At 35.2% G+C, this 27,371-nt stretch overlaps 2 protein-coding genes across 2 annotated transcripts; one reads left to right on the top strand and one right to left on the bottom strand.

Moving 5' to 3' along the window:
- Positions 1-3,706: 3,706 nt before the first annotated feature.
- Positions 3,707-5,573, bottom strand: LOC145105481 ((R)-mandelonitrile lyase-like). Its single transcript, XM_079042576.1, has 3 exons — positions 5,480-5,573; positions 3,882-5,391; positions 3,707-3,797 (listed from the first exon to the last, which is right to left on the bottom strand). The coding sequence occupies exons 1-3, from the start codon at positions 5,571-5,573 to the stop codon at positions 3,707-3,709; spliced, it is 1,695 nt and encodes a 564-aa protein (XP_078898702.1).
- Positions 5,574-16,016: 10,443 nt separating this feature from the next.
- On the top strand, positions 16,017-17,916 carry LOC145107901 (DNA-dependent metalloprotease WSS1-like). The gene is made up of 5 exons (XM_079044860.1): positions 16,017-16,235; positions 16,474-16,681; positions 16,764-16,959; positions 17,031-17,432; positions 17,508-17,916. The coding sequence occupies exons 2-5, from the start codon at positions 16,527-16,529 to the stop codon at positions 17,694-17,696; spliced, it is 942 nt and encodes a 313-aa protein (XP_078900986.1). The 5' UTR covers positions 16,017-16,235; positions 16,474-16,526; the 3' UTR covers positions 17,697-17,916.
- Positions 17,917-27,371: the final 9,455 nt, after the last annotated feature.

Raw genomic sequence — 27,371 nt, forward strand, 5'->3', positions numbered from 1 at the left:
CCCATTACATTCATATAGTGATATTCTCACATCGAATAATACAAACTATTTTCTAGTAAAGATAGTCATAAACTTGGGAAAACATACACTTTTACGAGAAAACAAACATACAAAACAGTCAGGTCTTGGTAGACGACTACTTTCCATTTTAGTAGAAAATATAGGATTTTCTAGGAAGTATACAAACATTTACATGAAAACACTTGCAAACATTTTCATAAAACTAATGCAAACATTTGACACAAAAATACTTATGAACTCACCAGCTTAAATGTTGATCTACTCTTTCAAAATAACTTGTATTCTCAAGTCACCAGTAGACAGGTACAAATGATCAGATTTTGAAAAGACGGAGCATATTCAAGACTCGTCTTTATTTTGATTACATATTTTTTGGTGTCTTACAACTTTACACAGAACACACTTGTATTAACTATATTATTAATGCAATGGATTATGTTGTTGCTTGTTTTACTATTGCGCATTGTTATGATACTGTACATGACGTCCTCCGCCCCCGAACGTTTCCGCCGTTCCAGTTTGGGGTGTGACAAACATCATTCATTAGAAACAAGATCGAGTGTCAAATCAACAATTAAGATCAAGAATCGGAGACGCACTTGCATCGCAGAATTATCAATTTTTGATGGTTTTATGGTACAAAATGGGTACATGTTTAAGTCTTCCTGATAGCAGGTGGCCCCCTTTGAGAAAAAGTATTCCTCCATTCTCCATCACCACTTATAGTTATAAAACATTATGATGCTTAAATTATCAATTTGATAGAGAAAAAATCTCGATGAGACCAAAACACAAATAGTTGGTGGTAAGAAGTAAAACAAAAGAAAACTAGTAACGGTTGATTGTATGTTTATTAGACCAAAATAATTTTGTATGATATAGTAACTTGAGAGCCAAAAATGGAGATTCATAACATAATTGATTAGGAATGAGGAGAGATTACCAAAATCAAAATCGATTAGTAACATGGCCACGACGCCATCATTACCGGCAAAGCTAGCCGACTCTGATCCCCCTCTCTTCTTCGATCACATGATAATTAAGGACCCAAGTTGAGAAGAAAATGGGATAGGACTGATAACTATAGTGAAAGAGGGTGTGGATGTGTCTCTTGATCTATGCGATAGAGAGACGATGATGAGGGTAGGGGTATGAGCTACTGCCTTGCTGCGACGGGCAGGACACAAGCGACGCCGGAAAATCGGCAATTGATGGAGGATGGTGGCGGCTTTGTATCAGTGGTTAGGGCTTATAATCGGTGTTTAGGGATCGTAATCGGTGGTGATGCATGGGTAAGGTTTCATTTATGGAGATAAGATCAGGAGAAGTAGAAAATGAGTAACCATTGAAAGAGAGGCCTGAGATCGACAACATGAAGGACGGAAGATGGTGGCGACGTTGTTGATCTTTTGGGTTTGCATCGACGAGGACTCTGTGATGTCGATTTGGGTTTGCAGTATTTGACGTGTCTTTATGGTGATAAGGATTTAGCCATATTAAATCTTTTAAATATTTACCATAATTAAATTTAGTCAAGATTATTATTATACCCCTAATAAGATTTTTAAAATGATTGGTCCACAATCATTCTTACATCCACACAATAGATAGTTAGAATAAATGAACCTATATATATATATATATATATATATATATATATATATATATATATATATTTGAATAAATTACTTTTATTTATTCTAAAAAATTTACAATAGTTAACCGACAAGGTTACAAATTTGATAACTAAGCCTAGCAGGAAACGTGAGCGTTACACGAGACAATGCATATAACAATTTAACATCAATATGTTATTCGTCGGTTAAAGATTAACCATAGGGATTTTCTTTCATTACTATTTGTCAAACGTTTTGATTCATTTTGTTGAAATGTTTTGAATGGAATGGAATTGTAGAGAGAAAAAAAATAGAACTAAAGAAGAAGATTGGAATGGAATTGAAGAAGGTGTGAATGTTTAAAGAATTCGAATGTGGTTATTTATAATTAGAGTTGGGAATGGGTCGGCATTTGTTGGGTTCGAGTTCAACCAATTTATTAATTGGGTTGAAGATTTCAATCAAACCCAACCTGTTTATTTAAATGAGTTGATATTTACAACCCAATCTAACATTTCAGATAAATTGGTTGTCACCGGATTGACATGTTTATGTATTTCTCAATCCACCTATTAAATAAATTGGTTAAACATTGGTTAACTCATTTAAAATAAAAAAAGGTAAATAAATTAACTAAATATTACATTATTTAAATTAGTTGCAATATTAAATAAAATTTCACAAGTATGACAAAAACACAATTTCAATTCACAAGTACAAATAAATGTTTAGATAACATTAAAAATATTTAATTTTGAAGTGATTTTAGAGGATGATTAGTATTGTCGGAGCCAAGTAAAATGACAAGAATTAAGATTGCATTTTTTTAAAACATGAATAATAACCAAGGTTCTAAATAACGTAAGTCGTGACTTTGCGGCAATGTCAAGCCTCAAGCTTTTTTGAGTCTTGTCGAGTCACGTCGTTTGTAAAGCGTGACTTAAGGCGACAATTTTATATATAATTAATAATTTTTTATATATTTTCTATTATTATTCATTTTTATATACATATGTGACTTAAAGCGATATTTTGTCAAAACTTGACGGCAAGTACAAGTTTTAAAGCCATGACGAAGTTTTTAGAACATTGATAATAACATAACATTGTACTTTATAAATTAATATTTTAATTAATACATTATAATATTTAAATAATTATTAAATTACTTATAAATATATATATATATATATATATATATATATATATATATATATATATATATATATATATATATATATATATATATATTAAAGTTAAATGGGTTGGTGAGTTGAAAACGGGTTGATAATTTACACAACTCAACCTATTTAATTAAATGAGTTAAGACGGGTTGACTCGTTTAACTTAAATAGGTTGAAAATCTCAACCCCGCCTGCTAACAGTGACACCGGCAACATACGTCTTACGTGTCTGTACGCAGTGCAAAAAATTTCGAATTCTTTTGTTTTTTCTACTATTGTTCAACTACTTAAAAAATGTGTCATTATGTAAAAAATATGTCACCGACAACACCTACTATGAAATCTTGTGTCTGCATCTGTGAAGAACCCGCCAAATACACAATCAGTGGTACCGCCACCTGACCTTCCACCCTAAGGCTCCATTTATTATCTACGACATGAAAATGGACCGTTTTGTATCGTGTTTCTATGCAATAGACTTGTGACATGTATCAAAATTAGTGTTAAAAAATGCAGAACCATGTGAAACACATAGTTAGATAGATACCGGTGTTAATACGACAGAAACTACAACCCCTTTGTCCTTTTCAAAATGGCGAAACAATGTGGCTTTTAAATCAATTTCAATTCCAAAAAACAAAATTCGCTAGCTATTGCTATATACACCAAATAACTCGATGCCAACTTCATGCATATCAAGGCCCTGCGAAGAATGAATTACCAGTTTCTCCATCTAAATTAGGGCCAGGAATCAGGATACCATCCACTTCCAACATACAACAAGCAATCTATATAGTTTTTCAAAGAATGAATCAACACACAAGTTTACTACATATTTACACAACACTCTATGCAAGATTACCAAAGCCATATTTGCAGGTGAAATCAGTGGGTTGAATTGTGCATTTGTGTTCTCGCTTTTTGAGTTGAGTTGTGCATTTGTGTTCTCTCTTTCAAAATCGTCAAACCCATATACCTGCATATTCAGCACAACAATAGTCAGGCAAATTCAATGCAAAGAAACCTTGAAGCTCGCTAAAAGAGAAATTAGTCAAATTACCTGCCAAGCATCAACACAGTAGCCTGTGGATTGGTCCCCGGCGAGACTGTAAAAGTGGAACCATCCACCACACGAAGAGAATGAACGCCGGCGACCCTCAAATTGTGATCCACCACTCTTCCGACGACGCATCCACCGTGGTAATGCCATATTGTGCTCACTGTCCGGCGACAGAAGTCACGCATCAGAATGTTACTCGATTGGTCAATCGGCAATGCAGGACCCACAAATCTGAAATCCGTACCGGACCATTCCCAGAACTTGAAATCATCCATGGCTCGGCTTCTAAGCAAGGCTCCGATCTTTCGAGTTCCGTTCACACATCTTTCTAGATCCACCGGGTTACTGAAGTAGTTAAATCGCACAATAGGGTTGGTTCTCACGTCTGTGGACGCCAATCGAAGTGTCCCAGAAGAGTGTGGTCCGATAATCTTCTCCATGATGCTAGCAACAGTAAGATACAAGGGAGAAGAAGTCGGTCGGAGGAAAACGGAGTACGCAGGTGAAGAAAAAGGGAGAACATTGGATGCTGCTTCAACATAAGCACCGGAATCGGTGATGCCCACCACCTGTATGAGAGATTGCTCCAGTGGAACCGGCGACACAATCGATATTCCGTTGCGTGGATTATCATACATATAATTTCCGACGTATGGAGAATGACGTACGACGGGTATCCCCCAAGAAGAAAGATAAGGGCGTGGGCCAATGCCGCTCAGGAGAAGCAGCTGCGGGCTGCCAATGGCGCCGGTGCAGAGAATGACCTCTCCGTTATTCCGTAACATTGCATGATGATAGCCGCCGATCAGATCAAGAAACACAACTCCGATAGCATTCTGTCTGGACAACAAAGAATATGAAGGAGCGAACAAAACCCTCTCCACGGTGGCATAGATCGCCACCTTGATATTGGATGAATTAGCCATGTTTAAAAGATCAGCGGCGCTGTGTCGACGGCCGGAGCTGTCAAACGTGGAGCCACCGATCTTGGTACCTAAAGTGTGATTTAAAGTATAACCATTATAAGGTTCGACACCGGATTCAATTAATCCGTCACGGATGGCTGTTTGCCATGTCTGTAACTGCGGATGGAACACGATAGCTTTCTCAACCCATTCGTAAGATCGCTGCACCACATGCGTATCCCAATTGATCCCGGATCTTTTGTAGAAATCTTCATCTGCTCGGCTATAAAATCCGGCATTAATGGCGCTGCTGCCGCCAAGAACGCGGCCACGGGCGTTGGGGACGCCGTCCTCGGAAGTGAACGCCTGAGCAGGGGAGTCAAATTGATCAAAGTTAGTGAGTGTAGGGAGGAAACCCTCACGAGTCATGACGTTAGCGTTCGCGAAAGGAAGACCGCCTCTTTCAAGAAGAAGAACACGGTAGGTTTTTGATAGCGTCGCTGCCAGTGGGCAACCGGCGGTGCCGCCGCCGACTATTATGTAGTCGTATGTGTCCTCCAGAGGAAGCTGCGTTGCATTAACTACGAACTTCATATAATCTGGACCTGATATTCAAAGCAAGGATTCAAAAAGTTAGATTAATTCAAAATGATTGCAGAAAGATCTTGAAAACAATTGCAAATCTGTAGTTACTTTGTTGGTTGGATTGGGCTAGCGCGATACTTATTAGACCGACTAGAGTGATAAGAATGTTTAGTGGGGGAATTAGGGTTCTGATTGACGTCATTTTTTGGAGGCTATGAGGTTTTCATGGGGGTTCTTGAAAGAGAATGGAAACTCATGACAATGGTTTCGTGAAATTGAGAATAAATCGAATTAAATTGATCATCAAAATGTCTATGACCTTCTTCAAGGGGATTTGCAGAGCAGGAAGAAGATGTTGGAATCAGAGAAGACGGAGAGGAGAGGAGGAAGAGCAGGTTTTGAATTGGAGAAGACGGGCAGTAAAACTTGTTTGGTAATTGGTGGGAAATCTACACGTTACTCTTGCCGTTAATTTTGTGTGTTTATTTGTTTTAATGAAACGGTTGGTGACGCCGTTAATTATTCTTTTTCATTTCACTGCGAGCCATACCACTAAGGTGATGTTTGTTTTTTCTGAGGCAAAATGTCTGCAGTATACGGACCACATCTGTAGACCTCTGCAGTAGAAGATGTGGACCAAATGTCTGCAGTCTGAAAAAAGAAGACTGTTTGTTTTTTTAACATCTGCGGGCTACTAAAATAAACTGAAATCTAAATAAACTGATTTTTTTAAACTTCAAAATGTTTTTTTAATATTTTTATGACTTTGTTATAAATAATTAACAAATCTATATCAACTTTTATGTATTATTGTATAAAAAATAAAAATAAAAATGGTATGAATTAACGTATATATTTGATAAAAACCAACAACTTTGGTTGCAAAGTTATAACTAAACATTATAATTAAGGATAAAAGAAATTGATACATAAATAGATGGAAATAAACTTCGATTTTTACAATTAAATCCATTAAAAACGTAGCATAAATATTTTCTCGAGAAATTGACGATAGTGTATTAAATAATGTTTACAAAATTTAACAAAAAAATATAAGAATATATTATAATTTTTTTTTTCGTATTTATATAAACAACTTCAACGACTATTATTGTAATAAATCTTTATTTATAAATTTGTCAAAAAAATCATGTTTGTATCGTCGAACGTTTTTTTTAAGTTTTGTAATTTTTTTTTTCAAATTTTTATCATTAATAAAGTTGGAAAAAATATAAATTAAAAAAAAAATATAGATATATGTGTTTTTTTAGGCTAGAAGATGTCTGAAGATGTTAGAAGACTCTGGTCCACATCTGCGCCAAGAAGAGGGCGCGCAGACATTTTTAGGTTTGCAGTCTTCAAAAAAACAAACAGTCTGCGAAGGCTAATGTCTGCGCGTGGTCTGCGCGGCGCAGACAGAAGAGGCCACACAGATCTGCAGACAAAAAACAAACACCACCTAAGGCTTTGCGGTATGGAGTTTTGGTGGCTACGCGTGGGGCCTACGTGGCAAGGTCATCTACACGTGAACACCGCCCCAGGTGCGCGTAGGTGCCTTGTGGCGTAGTGTGTACCACGGACGAAGATGACGAATGAAAGTGAGAGAGAGTGTGTAAACGGCTCTTTTTTTACCGTTTGGAGTTTACAAGAAAAAAAAAATTAAATTTTAAATTTAAATAACATCTTTTATCTATATATATATACTACACTTTCACTCTTCATTTTACACTTCTAAATAAAAAAAAATACTCATACTTTCTTTCACTTTTCTTCAAAAAAATGGTTCCCAACCAAAATACTCCACTCACTCCAAACACCCCAAACGTAGCATAAATATATGCAATTGTTGAATTCTCCAATCCAACAACAACCTTTATTCACTAACCTTCCATACAACCCACAATTCTTCCAACAACAACGACCACAACAACAATTCACTTAACCTTAATTCATTCCCCAATTCCAAGGTTTCCAACAACAAGTTTCTCCACAACTCCAAACACAATCATCTCAAGTCTCATTAACTCAATCCCAAACCGTGAACCTCGACAACGACGATGAAATGGTCCAAGAAACACCACAACCATCTCGAAGAAGGCAACCAAAAGGAAAAGGGAAAAAGAAAGCAACGACTTGGAACGAAGAAGAAGAAGAAGCTTTAGCAAAAGCTTGGATTTTCATATCCTGTGACTCGAGGAGAGACAAAGCGCAATCTGGAGAAAGTTTTTGGAATCGTGTTTTGGATCACTTTCACGCGCAACTTGGAAGGAAAACGGATCGGTCGTACGACGCGGTCAACGGAAAATGGCGTGATCTTCGCGCGATTTGCACAAAGTTTAATGACATATTTGAAAATCTAAAAAATATGCATAAAAGTGGTTCCAACGATTTCCACATTTTATCAACCGCGTGCTACCAATTCAAAGTGACCAACAACGGTAAACCATTTGGTCACCAAAAAGCGTGGGAAGTGTGCCGTTAAGGTCCAAAATGGGTCCTTAATCCAGAGACATCGCATTCGGACTCGACCATCGGCTCCAACAAAAGACCAAGAACTTCTGATTCGGACGTGGGTTTTGGGCTAGACCTCAATGATGACGTCGATGTTGCCGAGAGAGAGGGTCCACCTGAAGTACAACTCCATCGACCATCGAGAAGGGACAAAGCAAAACGGGCGGCGTCTTCAAGCGGGAAAGCAACCGCAACTAGCGACGACGAGCTTGTGGAATCCATAGATAAAACGAAAATACGAATCCACGGAGGAATCTCGTCGCCAAAAAATCGCTCTTACCGATCTTCAAATCATAAACTCGAAGCCCCTACCGGATCTCGACCCCGAAAATCTCGCGACATTTCTCAAAATCCAACAACGTGTCCGTGCTAAGTATGAGGATTAGGTTCTAATATTTATGTTTTATTTGTTATGTTGTGTGTTTTTTAAGTAATTTAGGATAAATAAGTAATTTAGGATTTTTTTTAAAGTATTTTAGGATAAATAAGTAATTTAGGATTTTTTTTTTTTTGTTTTTTAAATATTTTAGGATTTGATTTTGTGTGTTTTAAAATTAATGCAATGTGTTTTAATTTAGTGTTTTTAATGTGTGTTTTATTTGAATTACTTTTTTTAATTTTATCTAATATTGTCAAAAAAATAAAAAAGAAAAAAAAATGATGTGGAGTGGTAACCATTTCCAAGGGTTAGTGAGTTGGTAGTGGGTTTGTAGTGGAGATGATGTGGCGCTGATGTGGCGTCACTTTTTGAGTAGGCTGGGTGTGACCATACCCTTAGCCTAACTAAAGATGTTATTCGGGTCGGAACCGAACCGAGCCGACGACCCGAACCCGAATAACCCGAAAATCGAATAAGGATAATTGCATGAACCGAAAACCGAACCGATTAACCAATACGGGTTCGGTTCGGTTCGGGTATTAATCGGTTTGGTTCGGTTATTACCCGAATAACATGTACAAGATGATTGATGACCTAATATAACCGAAAAAAAACCGAATAAACCGTATTAGAATTTTGTAACCCGAATAATAGAATAATAATGTACTTTTATACATCAACATAAAACATTCAAAGACTAAAATAACACAATAATACATTGAAATAATAACATTTATATAGTAGATTAACATAATGAGAATTAATTTATTACTTGAGTTTCTTGAGGTGGAGCCCAATTTTCTATGACTAGACAAAGTAGGAATTTGTGAATCCTTAGAGACAATAGGAATGATTGATTTTTGAAAGTTTGAAACAAGAGGAAGGATCGAAAAAAGTGATTTCGAGTTTGGAAATAGATGAGAAGATTGGTCGATTTTGAAACGACGAGAACGAGTGTAGGTTTTTTTTTCCTGTTATGAGCGACGAGGACAAAAATGTGAATCATGATTTTGATTTCTGTCGATCAGAGAAAAGGGGGGAGGAATGCTTATTCGGGTCGGGTATTTAGAACCGAATAAGCTCTTATTTGGGTAAACCGAACCGAATAACCCGAGAACCGAATAAGCATAATATAGATACCCGAAACTCGAATCGAATTGCTTATTCATGCCTAATTCGGTTCAATTCGATTCAGGTTTCGGTTTGGTTCGGGTTTTCGGGCCAAATTCTCATCCCTACCACTAACCTTTTTTTTTTTAATATTTTCGGCCAAAAAACATACATAAATAATTTGTTAGAAGTACAATATATGCGTGCAATCTTGGATTGTGCATGTATCTTCGTGTGTTTTCTAGCTCTACTTTAATTGCCAAGAAATTAAGTTAACCATAGTAATGGGTTGAACATTTTAATGTTTAATAATTCCAGACCCGACCTAGACTAGGGATGTTATTCGGGCCGGAACCGGACCGAACCCGAAAAACCTGAAAACCGAATAAGAGTAATTGCATGAACCGAAAACCGAACCGATTAACCAATACGGGTTCGGTTCGGTTCGGGTATTAATCGATTTGGTTCGGTTATTACCCGAATAACATGTACAAGATGATTAAGAACCTAATATAACAAAAAAAAAAACCGAATAAACCGTATTAGGAATCTATAACTCGAATAATAGAATAACAATGTACTTTTATACATCAACATAAAACATTCAAAGACTAACATAACACAATAACACATTGAAAAATAACATTTACATAGTAGATTAATATAATGAGAATTAATTTCTTACTTGAGTTTTTTTAGTTGGAGCCAAATATTCAATGACTAGACAAAGTAAGAATTCGTGAATCCTTAAAGACAATAGGAAGGGTCGATTTTTAAAGGTTTGAAACAAGATGAATGATCGACAGAAGTGATTTTGAGTTTGGAAATAGATAAGAAGATTGGTCGATTTTGAAATGACGAGAACAAGCATAGGTTTTTTTTTTCTGTTATGAACGACGAGGACAAATGTATGAATCGTGATTTTTATTTCTATCGATCAGAGAAAGGGGAGGAGGAATGTTATTCGGGTCGGATATTTAAAACCGAATAAGCTCTTATTTGGGTAACCCGAGAACCGAATAAGCATAATATAGATACCCGAATCAAATTGCTTATTCGGGCCTAATTCGGTTCGGTTCGGTTCGGGTTTCGATTCGGTTCCAGTTTTCGGGCCAAATTCTCATCCCTAGTGGAGAGCGACAGTGGCTTGGACCATGGTGGCGAGCGACGTTACCTGGACTAAATTGATCGGAACTCATAGCTGTGGAACAGAACTGCCACAACGCAATCGATTTGCGACACCTGAAGACCACAACGCCTCCAGCCACCGCCACCGGCAACCCATACAGTCGCACCACTAACACTAGCAACGCCGGAATGCGTTCTTGGTTCTTGCTGCTTCTCTGTCGAACTAAAATGGATAAATCAATGGTGGTTTGGAGTAGCAGGGGTGAGACGGGGAAGATGACAGGAACGGGGGGAGACAGTGGTTTGGAGGAGCGTATGAGAAACAAGCGGCAACATCTGATCGAAAGAATATAGAATGCTATGGAGTGGAAGGGTCGACGAGGATAGACTTGGCGGTGGAGTTGGTGTTTTGGAAGGATTTCATTGGACCATAAAAACTATGAAGCAATCAGTTGAAACGTGTGAGCGTATCTGGATGGATGTCACTGGAGAATAAAACGGTGAATAAAAAGAAGCAGACACGTATCAACCGACAAAACACATATAGTAAATCCCAAAACCCAATAATGAGGGTAGAAAACGAAAAAAAAAAAACTAAGAATAAATAATATGAAAACCCTAAAAGCGGAAGGACAAAATATGAAAATATGTAAACATGTGGACTAAAGATGCCAAAATCCCACCAACTTTACTGTTAATAAGGTTTAACTTCTTTAATATATATATATATATATATATATATATATATATATATATATATATATAAAAGCTTAGGTTATTCTATTCAAACTAATTATTGTGTTATTGTATGCATAAATGTGGGCCAATCAAATTTACTTATTTTAAGAAAGTGATTAATATATATTATTGATTTAAATATAATTAAAAATATCATCTTAATTAATTACAATGGTAATTTAGTCAATTAATATAGATTTAGTAAAGGAAAATTGCATTTTTTAAGGGATCATAGATTCTATTAATTTTAAAAATCCGATTTTACGAATTATAATTCTTTTAATTCGGGCATTCTGACAGAATATGTTTATGAGTATATTCAAAAATAAAAATATTGTTGAACCATAAATAATAAAAATATTCTTGAACCTATTTCTTGATCATGAATTTAAAAACTTCTAGTAGAATAACAAATTCTTGAACAATCAATTGAAGAATAAAAACAAAAAATACATTATTTCTTCTAGAATACGGGTAACAAATGTTAAGAATTACATTTATTGTTAAAGAATACAACTAAAAAACAATCAAAACGGGAAAGAAAACATTAAAATCTAACAACGACTAATACATTCTAAAAGAATAATGTGGTCCGTTTCAATTTTGTGGTATGTTCTTCAAGCATCAACTTCTGTGATTCCAACAGAATTGGAATTCGTCATTCCATTCCAACAAAATTGGAATTCGTGATTCCATTCCAGTAGAATTGGAATCTCACCAATATCATCCATTGAATCATCTACATAAACATACTTGATACCTTTTCAGAATTCAACCTTGTCAAGATCCTGCACTGTCCACATAAATAAAGTGTTAAATCAGGAAAAAAATTCGAATGAAAAGAAAATTAATCATTTCCTGTCAAAAGAATCAAAAAAAAGACAAGCTATGTAGATGATCACACCTTTGCAAATTAAGGGTCCATATGATAGGAAGAAGCTAAATCTGATAGGAAGAAGCTAAATCAGAATTTTATAAGGGAATCCATGGTTGTTATTGATGACAAAAACTTTGTTCTTGAGCAATTAAGTAAACGCAGAACAATAAAAAAAATCTTGGTTCTAAAAGTTTGGATTTTGCTGCTGTGAAATCAGTACTTCAAGATTCTTCTTCAACTTTTGGGGATGAAATAAAAAAGGGAAAGTTTAGGGGTTTGGTTCCAATCAAGTTAGAGGAGAAATTCAGAGAAACTGTTTCCGATTCCAATTCAGATTCTGATTCCAACTCTCAAATTCCATTGAATTGGCGTTCAAAATCAATGAGATCAGAGAAAATACCAGATGAAACTTCGTATTTTACAAAACCTTCTGTTGGGATTCTTGACTTAAGATCACAATCAATGAGAGTTTCCACGCCAACCCAGATGAAGAATTCTGCAGATAACAAAGAATCGAAAGGAGAAACATCATTCACAGAATATAAACCTCGAGAATTTAGCTTTGATTCTTCTTCTGAGATGAAATCATAAAAACACAAATTTCTCTTGATTTTATCAGAATATCAACATCAAAATCAAAAATTCAAAATAATGCAACACCCGAAACAACAGATTTCGATCGGAAGACATTGATAAATAAAGGAAGAAATAGAGGTGGATCTGGAGGGAATACCTTGGACGCAATAATATGTGTGTGTGTTTGCGCGACAACTGGGGAAGCAACGATTGGGACTAGCGACTGATTGGAAGCAGAGAATGGCTACAATGATCGGAAGTATCAGTGAGGGAAGGTTGGCTCGATTGTGAATGGAGGGATGAAGACGATTTGTGGAAGACGATGAAGACGATGACCTGCTGTATATAAAAAAAGAAATTAGGTTACAAGTGAATGTTAGCCTGATTACAGGGACTATTTGTGGAAGCTATTTATCAAATTACTAAAATACCCTTGTTTATTTATTTAATTATTTAAATTTTTATTTAATTATGATTGGCCCACATTTATGCATACAATAACACAATAATTACTTTAAACATTTGAACCTACCTACCTATATATATATATATATATATATATATATATATATATATATATATATAGAGAGAGAGAGAGAGGTATATATATATATATATATATATATATATATATATATATATATATTCTTTTAACCTCCTGTTCGTAGTCACATTTATTAGTACGTCATTTGCACTTTTACACTTAAGAACAATCTATCTTCCTCAGTATGGTATACCCTTTACGGCTCAAGCCCTCAATCTTTTCACTACAAAGTTGGTCATATGTCGATCTATGAAATGAAATTGTTGAGGTATGAAGTTTTGTCCAACATGGAACACTTGGAACTTAATGGAGCACTTGGGATTCATGGAGCATGTGACAAAAGGAATGGATCATCTGAGAAAGGAATAGATCTACTAACAAAAGAACAAATATTCTAAAAAGGGGTATGGAGCACCTAGAGGTGGAATGGAGCATCATGGTGCATGAATGAGCCATCTATGATCAAGATGGCTATCCTATGCTTGGATGCGCCACTCTGGAATCAGTATATGCCACAAAGTGACTTGATATGCCATAAAGTGACTTGCTATGCCACCAAGTGAGTTGATATGCCACCAAGTGTCTGGCTATGCCAAAGTGACATGATATGCCACCAAGTGACAAGATATGCCATTCAAGAAGTGGATGCACCATTCAAGAGGTGGATGTATCATTCAAGAGGTGGATGCGCCATTCAAGATGAGTATACACCATTATGGAGCATGGTGCGCCATCATTGCTCCTGATGCACCACTTAGATGTCAAGTTCACTAGGATGCTCAAGATTGTACAAATGTTTTTTAGAAGAATGAGGATGCTCATAGAGCATGTTCTACATGGATGATGCGTCATCTTGATGACAGATACACCATCATGATGCACCATTGTGATCCATGATGAGCCATCATGTGTTTTGGTTGATGCTCACGAGGTTGAAGATTCTAAAAGCGCACGCATGGCGTTCCGTGATTGGTTGGAAATTAGGGTATCCCATTATGGGCAAATTATGGATTGGCCTGGCCCATCATAATTAGGGTTTCCCATGCTTGCCTATAAATAGGTCCATATCTCCATCATTGTTAGTAAGAGAGCAATCATTTTAAGGTTGATAGCATATCCTTTGGAGCAGTTAGTGAGCAAGAGAGATTAAGAGCTCAAGTGAGGTGTAACATTTGTGTTTGATTGTAATTTTTCTTGGAAGTTAATAAAATCCTCTTTTTTTCTCGTTCGCCCGTGGATGTAGGTCACCTTGACTGAACCACGTTAAATATTGTGTTTCACTTGATTTACATTTTTTCAAAAATTTTATTTCCGCAAGTTCACCAAAGTTTGTTTTGATATTTGTCTGAAGTGATTAATTTGTTTTGTTGTCATCCCAACAAAAATACCTTAAAGGTTAGTTCCATCTAAGTCGCCTAATCATATACTACAACATATTCCTTGTGTTATCTCAAACTAATTACATTTCTTCAAGTGTCATCCAATAATTCATGTTGGTGAGTCTACTCATCTTGAATCATTCGATCTGAGACATTATATCGCAACAATCAGAGATATTTGTTGTCATGCAAGAATTAACCACGAGACAAGGGCGACACATGCTGGACAAAAGCCTCGGAAAAAACACATCCCAGAAAAGACACAAGGCGCAACGTACAGATACCTGCAATAAACAAATAAGAAAAGGTACTAGGTAAGCAGTTGTCTTTGCCCGGGCCACAAAAAAAATTGGGCAAAGCTTGTACTACTCTTCCTAGTGAAGCCTATAAAAGCAAGCTTCACACAAGGAAAGAGAGAAAACTCTTTTACGATAAACAATTTAGCAATCTTCATATTCGACATCTAACTTAGGCATCAGAGAGCAATACTGGGGTCCATCCCTCGGTAATGCTTTCTATACCTATCATTTTGTCTACCTTTTGCAGCGTGCCTTTTTGCTTGTTCATTAGGAGCAGAGATAACCCGTGCACTAACAGGCATTCAGAATGCTACGTAGCAACACTGGCGTCATTTGTATTATCATATCGACAAATGCAACCACGGAATCAACAAGTAACTTTCGAGGGTAACACAACATGCACCATAATGAATAACATTAACAAAACCATTACAAAAAACTCCTGCCAAAAACCGCAAACTGGATCCAACATCGAAAACACAAATCCTCAAACCACATTTGAGGAACAGATACAAAACAACGAAACAAAAAACGGAAAACGGGCAGAAACATGTAACAGAGAGAATAACAAACAACCTTGGACAAACTGTACCAAACAACAAACCCAACAAAGATTAATAAGCGGTGAAATATCATTTTATAATTTAAAACTAGTAGTAGTAAAATACACATGAGTACTAAAGACGTTAATAGGTTAAATTCCAAAAATAGTAACCATGAATACTTCAAATAGTTACCATATACTCCCTTCGTCCCAAAATTATTGTCCACAGACAAAAAACACACGGATTAAGAAAACATTAATTACCACTAACTTTATTCAATAAAATGACAGTTTTGTCCTTACTTTGCATTTAATGTTCCATTAAATGTTTATTTGGTTAAGTAATAATGATGAGATATTTTGGTAAAAATGTTATTTACTTTTAAAAATGGACTATTATTTTGGGGCAAAACAAAAAGAAAATATAGACTATAATTTTGAGACGGGGGTAACATTTTTTGAACAATTAAATAACCCATGACCCAATTTTTACATTGGCGGGCTATTATAAATAAATTAATTTCCATATTGGTCAATAATATTTCTACATATATTGGTTCAACCGTTCAAGTCAAGGATGCGAGTATTGTCTAGAAAATCACATCATCGCCGACGAGAGTTTCTTGTGGGAAAAGATAATTAGGGCTCTATTTATCATATTAACGCTTCTTCACCAAATTCCATTCCAATACATGCAGATTATCGACGAATTTGATCACCGGCGAAGCTCCGTTAACAGTGGTTCATCGTCCGGTTCGAATTCTTCTACTCTCTTATAGGTATGTTCCAACACCATGCCATTCTCTATCTGAACTTGAATAATAGGGAGTCTGTAGATTTTCGTGATTTGGGTTTTACTTCTAGTCAGGATATTGCTCAGTTTTAACTGGATTTTACACAAAACTTTTGGAAAATGCTATTCCTATAGGTATCTGAATACATGATTATAGATACTTCGGTTTCAAAATTATACGGAAACATCTTGTCTGTATTAAAATGACATCATTTTACAAATAGGTGAAGGAGTTTTGCATCTTGCAAAGTTTGTGTCAGTCTCTTTCAAATCCACCATGGATCTCAATGATCTTAACAAAGTCTGGGAAGTCAAACCTCTGAAGAAGGTTCGAGAAGATGAAGCAAAAGAAATTCTTGAAAAAATAGCAAAGCAAGTTCAACCCATCATGCGAAAACATAAATGGAAAGTCAATATCCTTTCCGAATTTTGGTATACTTCATTCTCATATGATGTCTCTTCTTGTTTCCTTCATTTATTTTTTCTGTTTTCATAATAAAATTTTAACATGCAGCCCTCCCAATCCTGCTCTTCTTGGTCTAAACATAAATGGAGGTGCAGAGGTAAAGCTGAGACTTCGTAGGCAGAACAATGAGTGGGACTTCTTCCCTTATGAGCAAATTCTTGACACCATGCTTCATGAGCTTTGCCACAATCAATATGGCCCACATAATGCTGATTTCTACAATCTACTAGACGAAATCAGAAAGGTAAAAAGCTTGTCACTTTAAGTTGTTCATACTTCATATCCAAACCTTTCAATCTTTCATACAACATACAGGAATGTGAAGAATTGATGGCCAAGGGTATAACGGGAACAGGGCGAGGATTTGATCTTCCTGGGAGAAGATTAGGAGGGTATTTTCGTCAACAACAAACTCCATCATCACTTCGCCAGAAAGCCTTATCTGCTGCACAAAATAGAGCTCAGATGGGGACACTGCTGCCTTCTGGCCCACATCGCCTTGGTGGAGATAGCAGCATGAAGACTGCCCTCAGCCCAGTTCAAGCTGCTGCCATGGCTGCAGAAAGAAGACTCCATGATGATTTATGGTGTGCTTCTAAGTCTTTTCAAGAACCTTCTGGAACTTCTGAAGCATCTGTCTCACAAAACATTAGTTCAAGTGAAGGAGAACCAAAAGCATCATCATGGCAATGTGGTACCTGTACACTATTAAACCAGGTATATTTTAACAGATTTCTTATTTATGATTGCAATATAATGATGAAGAATCTATGAATGGTGTTACTGTTTCAGCCATTGCTTTTGACATGTGAAGCTTGTGGAACTCCAAGAATAGAAGAGAAGAAGAATATGAAGATTTGGTCATGCAAATTCTGTACATTGCAAAACTCGGTAGCAAAAGATCGATGTGTAGCTTGTGGGGAATGGAGATATTCATATGGTCCTCCTACAGCTGTTCATGGGCCATATCTTGGTACATAAACAAATCTTGAAGATTGAAACTCTTGATGATTGATTCAAGTAGTTGCCCTGGACAGTGGTTTTGTATCAGATTATTTCTATTATCCAGCATTGTTTCTTGGTGGTGCAAAATGATATATGTAATTGAAGTTTTCTTGGTATTGGGTTATGAGTGATTAGTGGAAACTTGTTTTTTTGTACACTATAAAGCATTAGATACTAAAAGGTAGTGTTGCACAAACCGATTTTTTTTTCTGAACCGGACCGGTTCAAAAAACCGGTTCGGTTCCGGTCAACAAAGTCAAAACCGCTTGGTTCGCCCTATAAAAATCCCGAACTGATATAAACCGGTTCGGTTTTACCGAAACCGGATCACGAAAAATCGGTTCAGACCGGTTCGCCGCATATAAGGTTTTTTTGCTTTTTTTTTGGGCTAATAAGTGTAAAATAAGAGGGGTTTTTTTTTTTTTTTTTTTGGTTTGATCTAAAACTTATTGGTTTGTGGTTCGCCTCATATAAGGTTTTTTAGCATGTCTTTGAAACCATCTTTTTTATAGTTTCAATGCTAGTTAGTCTATCTTGCACAACCAAATTAATGATATGTGCAACACATCGACTATGAAAAAAACATTATCGCAAGCTGGTTTATATTTTAGTTTTAGTTGTTCAACCGCGACGGTGTTGTTTGATGCCTTATCAAAAGATATAGAAAAAATATTTTCTTCAAGTTTATAAGTTTTGATCACACAATCTAAAATTTTAATTAAATTTCTACCGGTGTGCGGATACTCAAACAATTCAAACGTAATCGTACGCTTCATCATTACCCAATTATTTGGATTAATCCAATGAGCGGTAACACAAAGGTACGCATCCGGTGAACCGTGAGAAGCCGTCCAAACATCACAAGTTAAATTCATTTCGGTTTCTAAAGATTGAAATCCTAAAATCATTTCATTTTTTGCAAGTTTCCACATTTCAATACAATCACATCTAATAGAAGTACGACTCACATGGCAATATCGTGGTTGTAGAGTATCTTGGATGAGTGAAGTCAATCGTTTGTTGTCGAAGTGGTCAAAAGGCAAACATTCTTGAATCACGAACTTCGTCATCCTATCCCGAACTTTACCCAAATCGTAACTCCACAATGTTGAGAACGCGAGAAAAGTTGTGGACCAATCAATATATAAAAGCATATTAGTAATTGTATATTTAAATTAAATTAAAATAAAATAAAATTCAATCCAATTTCCTTAAATTTAGAATCAGTTACCAAAAAACAAAGAAATGTTCTATTTTTTATTTTTCTTATTAATGGAATAAAAAACATTTTTGCAAAAAAAAAATTTAAAACTGAAAAAAAAAATCTTAAAAAATCATTTTTTTCTCCGATTCACGTAAATTATACGTCAATCGTACATAAATAAAAAACTAAACAATCAATCAAAAATGATTATATTATAATTTGACTTTTTTACATTTATATTGACACAATTGTACTTAATGATTAAAATCACTTTGAGACCATGTATTCATATATGAATGCACATTTTCATTCATAAAAATATTATAGTTTTTTAATGAATACAAATATAACCGTAATTGAATAAAGAACATTATAAAAATAAAAAAAAATCAATATATTTTTAATCTTAAATGAATAGAACACAAAGTAGAGATAAAACATCAACTTTGCAAAAAATAAATAAACAAAACACATTTACAATCATATATGAATACAATTATAATCACAAATGAAAAATTACAATGTCTTGATATAAATAAATTTCGGCTCCTTCCAAGTTGTTGTCCATGTGCATTTATCCTTCATCCTTATAATCCTTTAGCACATTCGTATTAACTCGATCAATCTTCAAGAAATCAAAGAATTTTTTTTTTGTATTATTTGTCCATAAAGTGCTTAACTCATTAACCAATTTGTTTTCTAAAATTGCATTATTAAATCAAAATGTAATAAACAGAAAAATAGATTATCATTAATGAATAAAATTTTATAAAAATAAAAAAACTGAAAGTTGAAAATCAATCTTACAACAATCAAAAATGAAAACATTGTATCCAAGTACTTAACATTTAGTAAAAAGTCCATCAAAGATTCGTTAAATAGGCACCAAACTACCACAATATATAATCGAAACCAAGTCAAAATGTCTCGCAATTTCAATATTAATGTTAAAATCAAGCATTTGTGGTGAAATAATAAAAACAAAACATAATGAATGCTATAGATGCCTAAAAGAGAATGACACAAAAGTAAGTAAAAAAACTCAAACATCAAGAAAATAATAACACACTTGAAAACAATGGGGTTTTTTGTTTTTGAACGATTGTGTTGTGTATTCCCTTCCCACGGTATCCCACTTCTTTTTCTTTTCTCAAATTCCCATCAAGACTCACCAAAAATCGCAACAACCTTCTCCCTTTTCTTGCTGAATTGAATTACAGGTATCCGTCAAACTACAACAAAACCATTCACAAATCATAAAAAAAAACATACTGTGATCCAAACAACAAACTTAGATTCACAGCATTGCAAAATACATGTAGCGCCTGTAGATTCGGGTTAGTCAATTTAGAGACGATAATCGTCAAAAATGACTTTTTGATAGAGGATTATTTAGAATAATTAATCTTAACTAAGTTGTAGCATATGTTACAAGGTTTCTGTACATAGAAAGAACGCTGAAATTCGAGTTATAACGAAGAAGTTATGACCTGTCGAAGTTTCGCGACAAAACTGGCACGATACCGGGAATCGTAAAAAGTGAGTTTACGATAGAGTACTTTTTAGCCTTAGGGGTCTAAAGGAAAGTTGTAGAGTACGTCTCCACCTACGCGTGGATATAAATAACGTCAAAAACGGAGCTCGTATGCAAAAGTTATGGCATTCCGAAGATACAACTGTCTAAGAGCATGACACGTGTCAGAAACCCTAATTTGATTGAGCTCACGGCATGAGCATATAAATTCACGACGTGAGGAGTCAAAACACCACTTTTCAAGGCTAGAACTCAGATGGCAAGTCTACGTTTAAGGCTCACGACGTGAGGAGTCAAACGAACACTAATCGAGCCTAGAAAACACCTGGGAAGTCTACGGGATGACTCATGGAAGCTCACGACGTGAGCATGTGAGACTCACGACGTGAGAGAGCCAAAATCAGCCTATAAATAGCAAATTTGACCATTTCATTCTTACACCTTCTACTTTCATTCTCTCTCGTTTTCCGAAGGCCGTTTCCGTGTCCCGAGCCCGACGATCACGAACCGCTGACCGTTTCTAGTTAGATTCTATCAAAGCACGCTACAAGTGAGTGCATAGTTACTTTCATCTTACACATAGATATGAAATATTTAATATAAATTACGTGCTATGTGTGCATATTATTTGTGTTCCTGATATCTATGCTGGATGAATGATTTATACATGTTTTAAATGATTTATACTATATATGTATTTTATATCTACGAATATGTTGGGTAGAACATGGGTAGATAAATAATGAGGGATGAAGGATGATATAGATGAATATTGCCATCTGCGCCATAACCCGTAGGTGTTTTTGATTTACGTGTTTACCAGATGTACTCTAAATATCCTGGCAGCTGCGCCTAAAGGATAATATCGGCAGCTGCGCCAAATAGAGAACATCATAATCCTAGAAGCTGTGCTTAAAGGAAAATATCGGCAGTTGCGCCTAATAGAGAACATCATAATCCTGGCAGCTACGCCTAAAGGATAATATCGGCAGCTGCACCTAATAGAGAATGTCATAATCCTGGCAGCTATGCCTAAATGATAATATTGGCAGCTGTGCCTAATAGATAACATTGGCAGTTGTGCCATAGGCAACGATAGACTCCGTGCCTATTCCTTAAGAGAATCCTTAGGAATGAAAAAGTGAATGCTAGATGATTCTTAGGGTAGATCCTTAAGGAATAAAGAAGATAATGTGGATGGGTAATTGGGTTGATTGTTTGATGATTAAACATAATAATTATATTATTGTGGGTTGAAAACCCTATGTACTCACCAGGTTTCCCAACCTGACCCACTCAACTTATTTGTATCACATGTGTCGATAGGAAGCTAAATTATACTGAGAGATTAAAAGAGACGTGGATCATTAGTGTAAATGAATGTAAGATCTGTTTATGCTTATGTTTCTGTATTGACAATGACATCCCAAAGTTTTAGTATAAACAAAATACATTTCTTAGGAAATGCTTTGATAATATGTTTGTCATGTTTTTCTGGGAACAAATTCCGCAACACTTTTCTTTAAAATGATACTCTGATTTTTAAAATAAAGCATAAACAAATCGGTCTTTTCTGGTCATGAAAATGTGGATGTCACTGTTGGATTAATGTCTAAGTCCATAACTATATTTGGTATGTACTTGACCCGACCCGGCATGGTCCATTTGGGTTGCACTTCACCGGCACAATTTATATGGATAGTCTTTTGAGAATAGTATATTTATGATTTATATTAATATATTATAAGTTCTAATATATTAATATGGAATCATATTATTTAATTAGTATTGATCAAGAATTAATTTAGAATTAATTAAGTGATCAAAAAGAACTAATTAAATATGGACTCTTATATATATGGAATGAGCCAAGTTCATTTAGGTTGGGCTAAGCTTTCATGGATGGTCCATGGAGCTTTAGCCCATGGATCCTATGTAAATGAAAGGTCATGGGTATTAGGGTTTACATGGATGTAACCCTAATCCTCCATAATATATAAAGGGGTCCTTGGCTCACAAAATTGGCACAAGTGTGTGAAAAAAAAGTGTGGGCCGATTTTAGTGAGCATACATATTCTCTCAAGTTCTTCCAAGGTGTTTTGGTGATTTGTGATTCCACTTGAGGCTTCCACACTATTGGGGCTAAGCTCTTAAAGTTCAAGACTTCAAGCAACATCAAATGTATGTCATCTAACTAGAACTTTGTAGTATAGTTGCTTCATAATATGCTAGTTAGGATGAAACCTTGGAATATTGATTATTTGCATGTATAATAGAGAAAACATAGATCCAAGGTTTATAGGGTTGCATGTACACCATAGGAGTGTTAGAATGCTCAAAACCCAACAGTGGTATCAGAGCCATGGGTTGTTTTCTGTTATATTGATGCAAATGTTTTATTTTCAAAGTTGGAAAAAAAACATGACGTTTGTCAAATTTTAAGATAATTACTTGTTTTTGTGAAAAACTAATTATTTGTAAAATTTGAATCATTTGCTATATGAGTTGAATTAGGTCAAATTTAGTAAAAGATAAAATGATATGATTATTTTATTAGTTTTAAAAGTTTGATCTAAAGAGTTTTTTGAAACCACCATAAGTTATGGATATGAAAAGGTTTTTAAAAAAATTGATTCAAAGTTTTTTATGGAGTTACAAAACTTGGTCTTAATGTTTTAAAGAATTCCATAACTTGTTCTTAAGTTATGGAACATGAAAAGTTTCATCATAAAACAAGTATTTAACTCCATAAGTTATGGAATCCAAAAGTTTTCAAGAGTTACAAAACTTGCCCTCAAGTTTTGGAATTTGGAAAAAGTTTTTTTATGATAAAAAAAAAGAATTGAATTCTAAAACTCTTGGGTTCATAACTTAAACAATTAATTAAATGGTTTTAATTTTGAATTTAATAATTGGAATTATGATGTTTTTATTGAATAATTCAATTAACTCTTATGGACTTTATTAATAGATAATTAAAGTGTTTAATTAAAAGAGAATTAATAATTCCATAATGACATGGTTTAAATTTAATTAAATTAAGAGTATAGTTTAATTAATAGATTAAACCACCAAGTATTTTAAATGTCTAAAATACACCTTTATACTATTATAATATTAAAAGTTTAATATATTATATGTATAAGAGCAAGTCGTCTTACCATTACTAGGCCTCATTCACAAAGCCGGTCTATAAGGTTACTGCCTATAAAATGACAGTTTAATGGGTGTCCACTCTCACTCACCGCTTCCTTGACCGGTGGAGGGTCGTTAGCCGAACAGGTAGGACAAGGACTATAATTCTCCCTTCATTATAAGTATAATGATAAATACTAAGTAACTAAACACTTATAAATTCCCAATCTTAGTTACTTAGGAAAATGTGAATAAGGTGCTAATCCATGAAATTACACTTTGCACTTTATTTAAGCTGTTAGTGGAGCGTGTGTGGTTAACTGACACACTAACCTGGACTTAACAAGGTAGGCAAAGGGTAACTTAATGTTTATCATAGTATCGTTGGAGCGTGTGTGGTTAACCGACACATCGATTGAGGGGTAAATATTAAGGGTACCAAGTATATTTGCATGGTTACTACACACCTTGTTTTGTGATCCTCGGCATCCCAGTCACAAAACCTGAAGGGCACACTCGAGATTGAAACATGCCATTGAAAGTTCAATGAATCTCAAAAGAATCTAGGAGTTTCAAAACCAATTAAAACCTAATAATACATTTCGTTTATCTTGGTGGAAATTGGTGAATCGTCATTCACCTACCTTCAAATATTTTATAGCTTCGATTACGACATCCCTCTTCCAAGTTATAAAATAGTTTGTTGGGTCCTAGCCTTAATATTTCATATTGGGTGTTATATTAAAGACTTAAATCAACTTTACTTGAATTTCTCCCATTGTAATGTCTAGTTTAGACAACAATGATCTTCTCAAATCAAGCTTTCCTAATGAATATGACTTCCCGAGTTTGGCTCATGGAAGTCATACTTCTCTTCCTCCACCTCCTCCAATTATTCTCCCTAACCCACAAGTTCAAGGTCACTCAAGCCCTAATGGCAAGCAAGGTCTATGTGTGATCACATCTTAGAGATGAAGTCACATATTGACAAGCCGGGAGAGTTGGGTGTCAAAGTCTTGAGAAAGTTGGATGTTCAATCACTTTCTAAGTCACATAGTGAGTTCCTTTGGGACTACCATGAAACAGACTATGACATGAACCTTAATGATCATATCTATTTGCTTGGTGCTGCTGAATCAGCAATGATTTGGAACGATAGTAAAGCAAATTTGATTAGAAGATCAACTTCCCAAAAACTTTATGGACAGTGACAATGGTGACACTGAAAATCCAGAAAAAGCATTCTCTTCCCAATGGAAAGGGATTGGCCATAGTCAACCCGGTTGACCAAATGGTAAAGAGAAAGGCTAAGTCTGAGATAGTCCCATTACCAAAGGGTCCATATGTTTATTTTGCCAAAGGAAGGGGCGTTGATTGCAAAGCTGCCAAATTTACCTAAGGATGTTAAAGTCAATAAGTTTGACTCTACATCAGGTAGAGCCCATTATCTAACTCTGTTAAGTTCTATTCTGAGATCCTCATTACATGATGTGACTGGGTCACATGTTGATGTTTTAAGAATCAAAGAATAGAGAGAAATCTTAAAGGAAGTATATGCTGATTCTGATCGCGAAGGTGGATTTCGATCGCATCAGAATTTTGAGCAGTTGCTTAAGAAGTTATGATATATTGCTAAGGAATAGATAACAACAATTTTCCATGTGGATTGTAAGGATAAGTTTTTCCGCAAAGTTTTAAAATAAAAGAAAATTGTTTAATTTTATTTATTTGAAGTATCCTTACAATGACATTTGTGGAAAATTGTTGCTTATATCATTCCACTGACAGCAATATTGGAAAATGGATTTGATTCTTTCATTTGTGGTAGTGTCTAAATTACCAAATCAGAAAAGTTCCTCATCGCCCAAGTTTCAATTGGGCCGAAACTTGGAATCATGCAAGTTGAATAGTATGATGAATGAGAACTTTCAAGCATTGGAAAATCAAGACTAATTACTTGTTCACATGGATGTGTGAGTCAAGTGAAGGACTAAAGGGATCGAGTACACATTCTTGTGCACTGGTCATGTCCACCACAAAGCTCGTTAAGACTATTTGATTTACTAAAATGGTTATACTTACAAGTTTAAGTATAATTCTGAAACATTGGAAAAGTCTCAATGTATGGCAGAACGAATGGGAAGAATCAAATTAGGCAGAAAGATAAAAGTTTCTCAAATCTGAAAAGATGGGAGAGTACTTTAGTATCATGTTTGTGATCATCTTAATGATTTAGAAATCATATCACAATTAGTCCTCTAAAGGTCATCTTAGTGCACTCTTATGACTAAGAAGAGGAGTCATGAATTGTTGAAATGGTTAGATCAGGAAGATGAGTCATACTTCGTTCCAAAACAATTCTTAGAGTCATACTCCAAGATTGTAACTTGAGTGACATATCTTAAAGAAAGGTTTAAAACACTTGTCAAATGTAAGAGTAAAAGTGTCCTACTCTTGTACAGTTGAAATTGGTAAGTTGTGATGTTTTGGATAAAACAAAGACCAACTAAGGCCAATTGTGTGAAGTGTTTGTCTTGATAAAGAATCTGCACTATCTCTTGAATATTTGGCAAGATAGTCTTATATGTCAAGAGGATAGTGGGAGTCTTAAAGATCCTAAAAAGAATTTCAAGAACTAATCAAGAATAAAACCTGAGGTTCTTCACTAGCACACGACTTGAGGTTTATAGCCTATCGTGTTGACATATTCTGTGCCCATTCCAGTTTAAGTTGGCTTTGCATAGGAGTTCTGAAAGTTCTCAATTGGTTGCATAACAACTTGGAAGCAATGGCAGGCCCTGTACTGCCAGGTGGCAAGAAGTTAAGATTGCATAAGTTCAGTCCATATGAGTTTGGATTTGTCATTATCCTTGTCTTGTGACTATGGTTTTGACGATTCACATGGATAAGAACACATACACCATAAAATCTAAGGGTCATAAGGTTTCTCTCCGATTCATGAAAATGATGGTGAGGAAACACTTCCACCAAGTAGATTTGAAGCAGATGGCAAAAGGTCTAAACAATTGAGACTATGATTACGGCATCCCTTTTCATAGTTCTGAAATTGTTTAGACACACATGCATGCTATCTAAGGAAAGGTGTATGATTTTGATAAAGTTTTATCAAAGCATCTCGTATCAGAAATCTGAACTTTGGTAAGAAAGTCAATAAAGTATTGATTCTAGAAGTCCAGCTGATTTCTGAGTACATGTCAAAGCTAGTGGGAGCATAAGTGTTATGCTAATAATCATCATGTTAGTGGGAGCATGATAATTATTGTTAGTGTTGCAAGTTAGCAATGTTAATTATAGAAAACAAAAGTTTCAATTCGTGAGGCTGCAGGGATTGAAAAAGTTGTTTTGCTATAATTAAGGGAGAGGGTATACTTCATTTCAGTTCTAAAGGCTTAGATTGAGACCTTAATCATCTTTAGTCAAAAATATATATATGAATTTCATGTTGGATTGGTTCAACTTAAGGAAATTCTATATATTGCGTTCTCAAAATTCGATTATGATTACGGCATCCCTCTTCATAGTCAAATTTTGAAAACATGGCAAATAAAAATATTGTAGCAAAAGACTGGTCTAGAATCATGTCTTTATGTGAGACATCATGAATCGTGTACCATTTGCTTTGGGTACAGGATCGATTGCATGTGCTATAATATTTGTCATTTCTAAATTTTTCCAAATGCCCAGAGGCATTAAGAAGGGAAAAGGTCTAGAATTGGATATGACTAAAATGATTAAGCAATTGTCGAGGACAATCTGA

The sequence above is a fragment of the Lactuca virosa genome, chromosome 4 (assembly GCF_052849685.1).
Source record: "Lactuca virosa cultivar CGN04683 chromosome 4, Lactuca_virosa_CGN04683_v6, whole genome shotgun sequence".
NCBI lineage: Eukaryota > Viridiplantae > Streptophyta > Magnoliopsida > Asterales > Asteraceae > Lactuca > Lactuca virosa.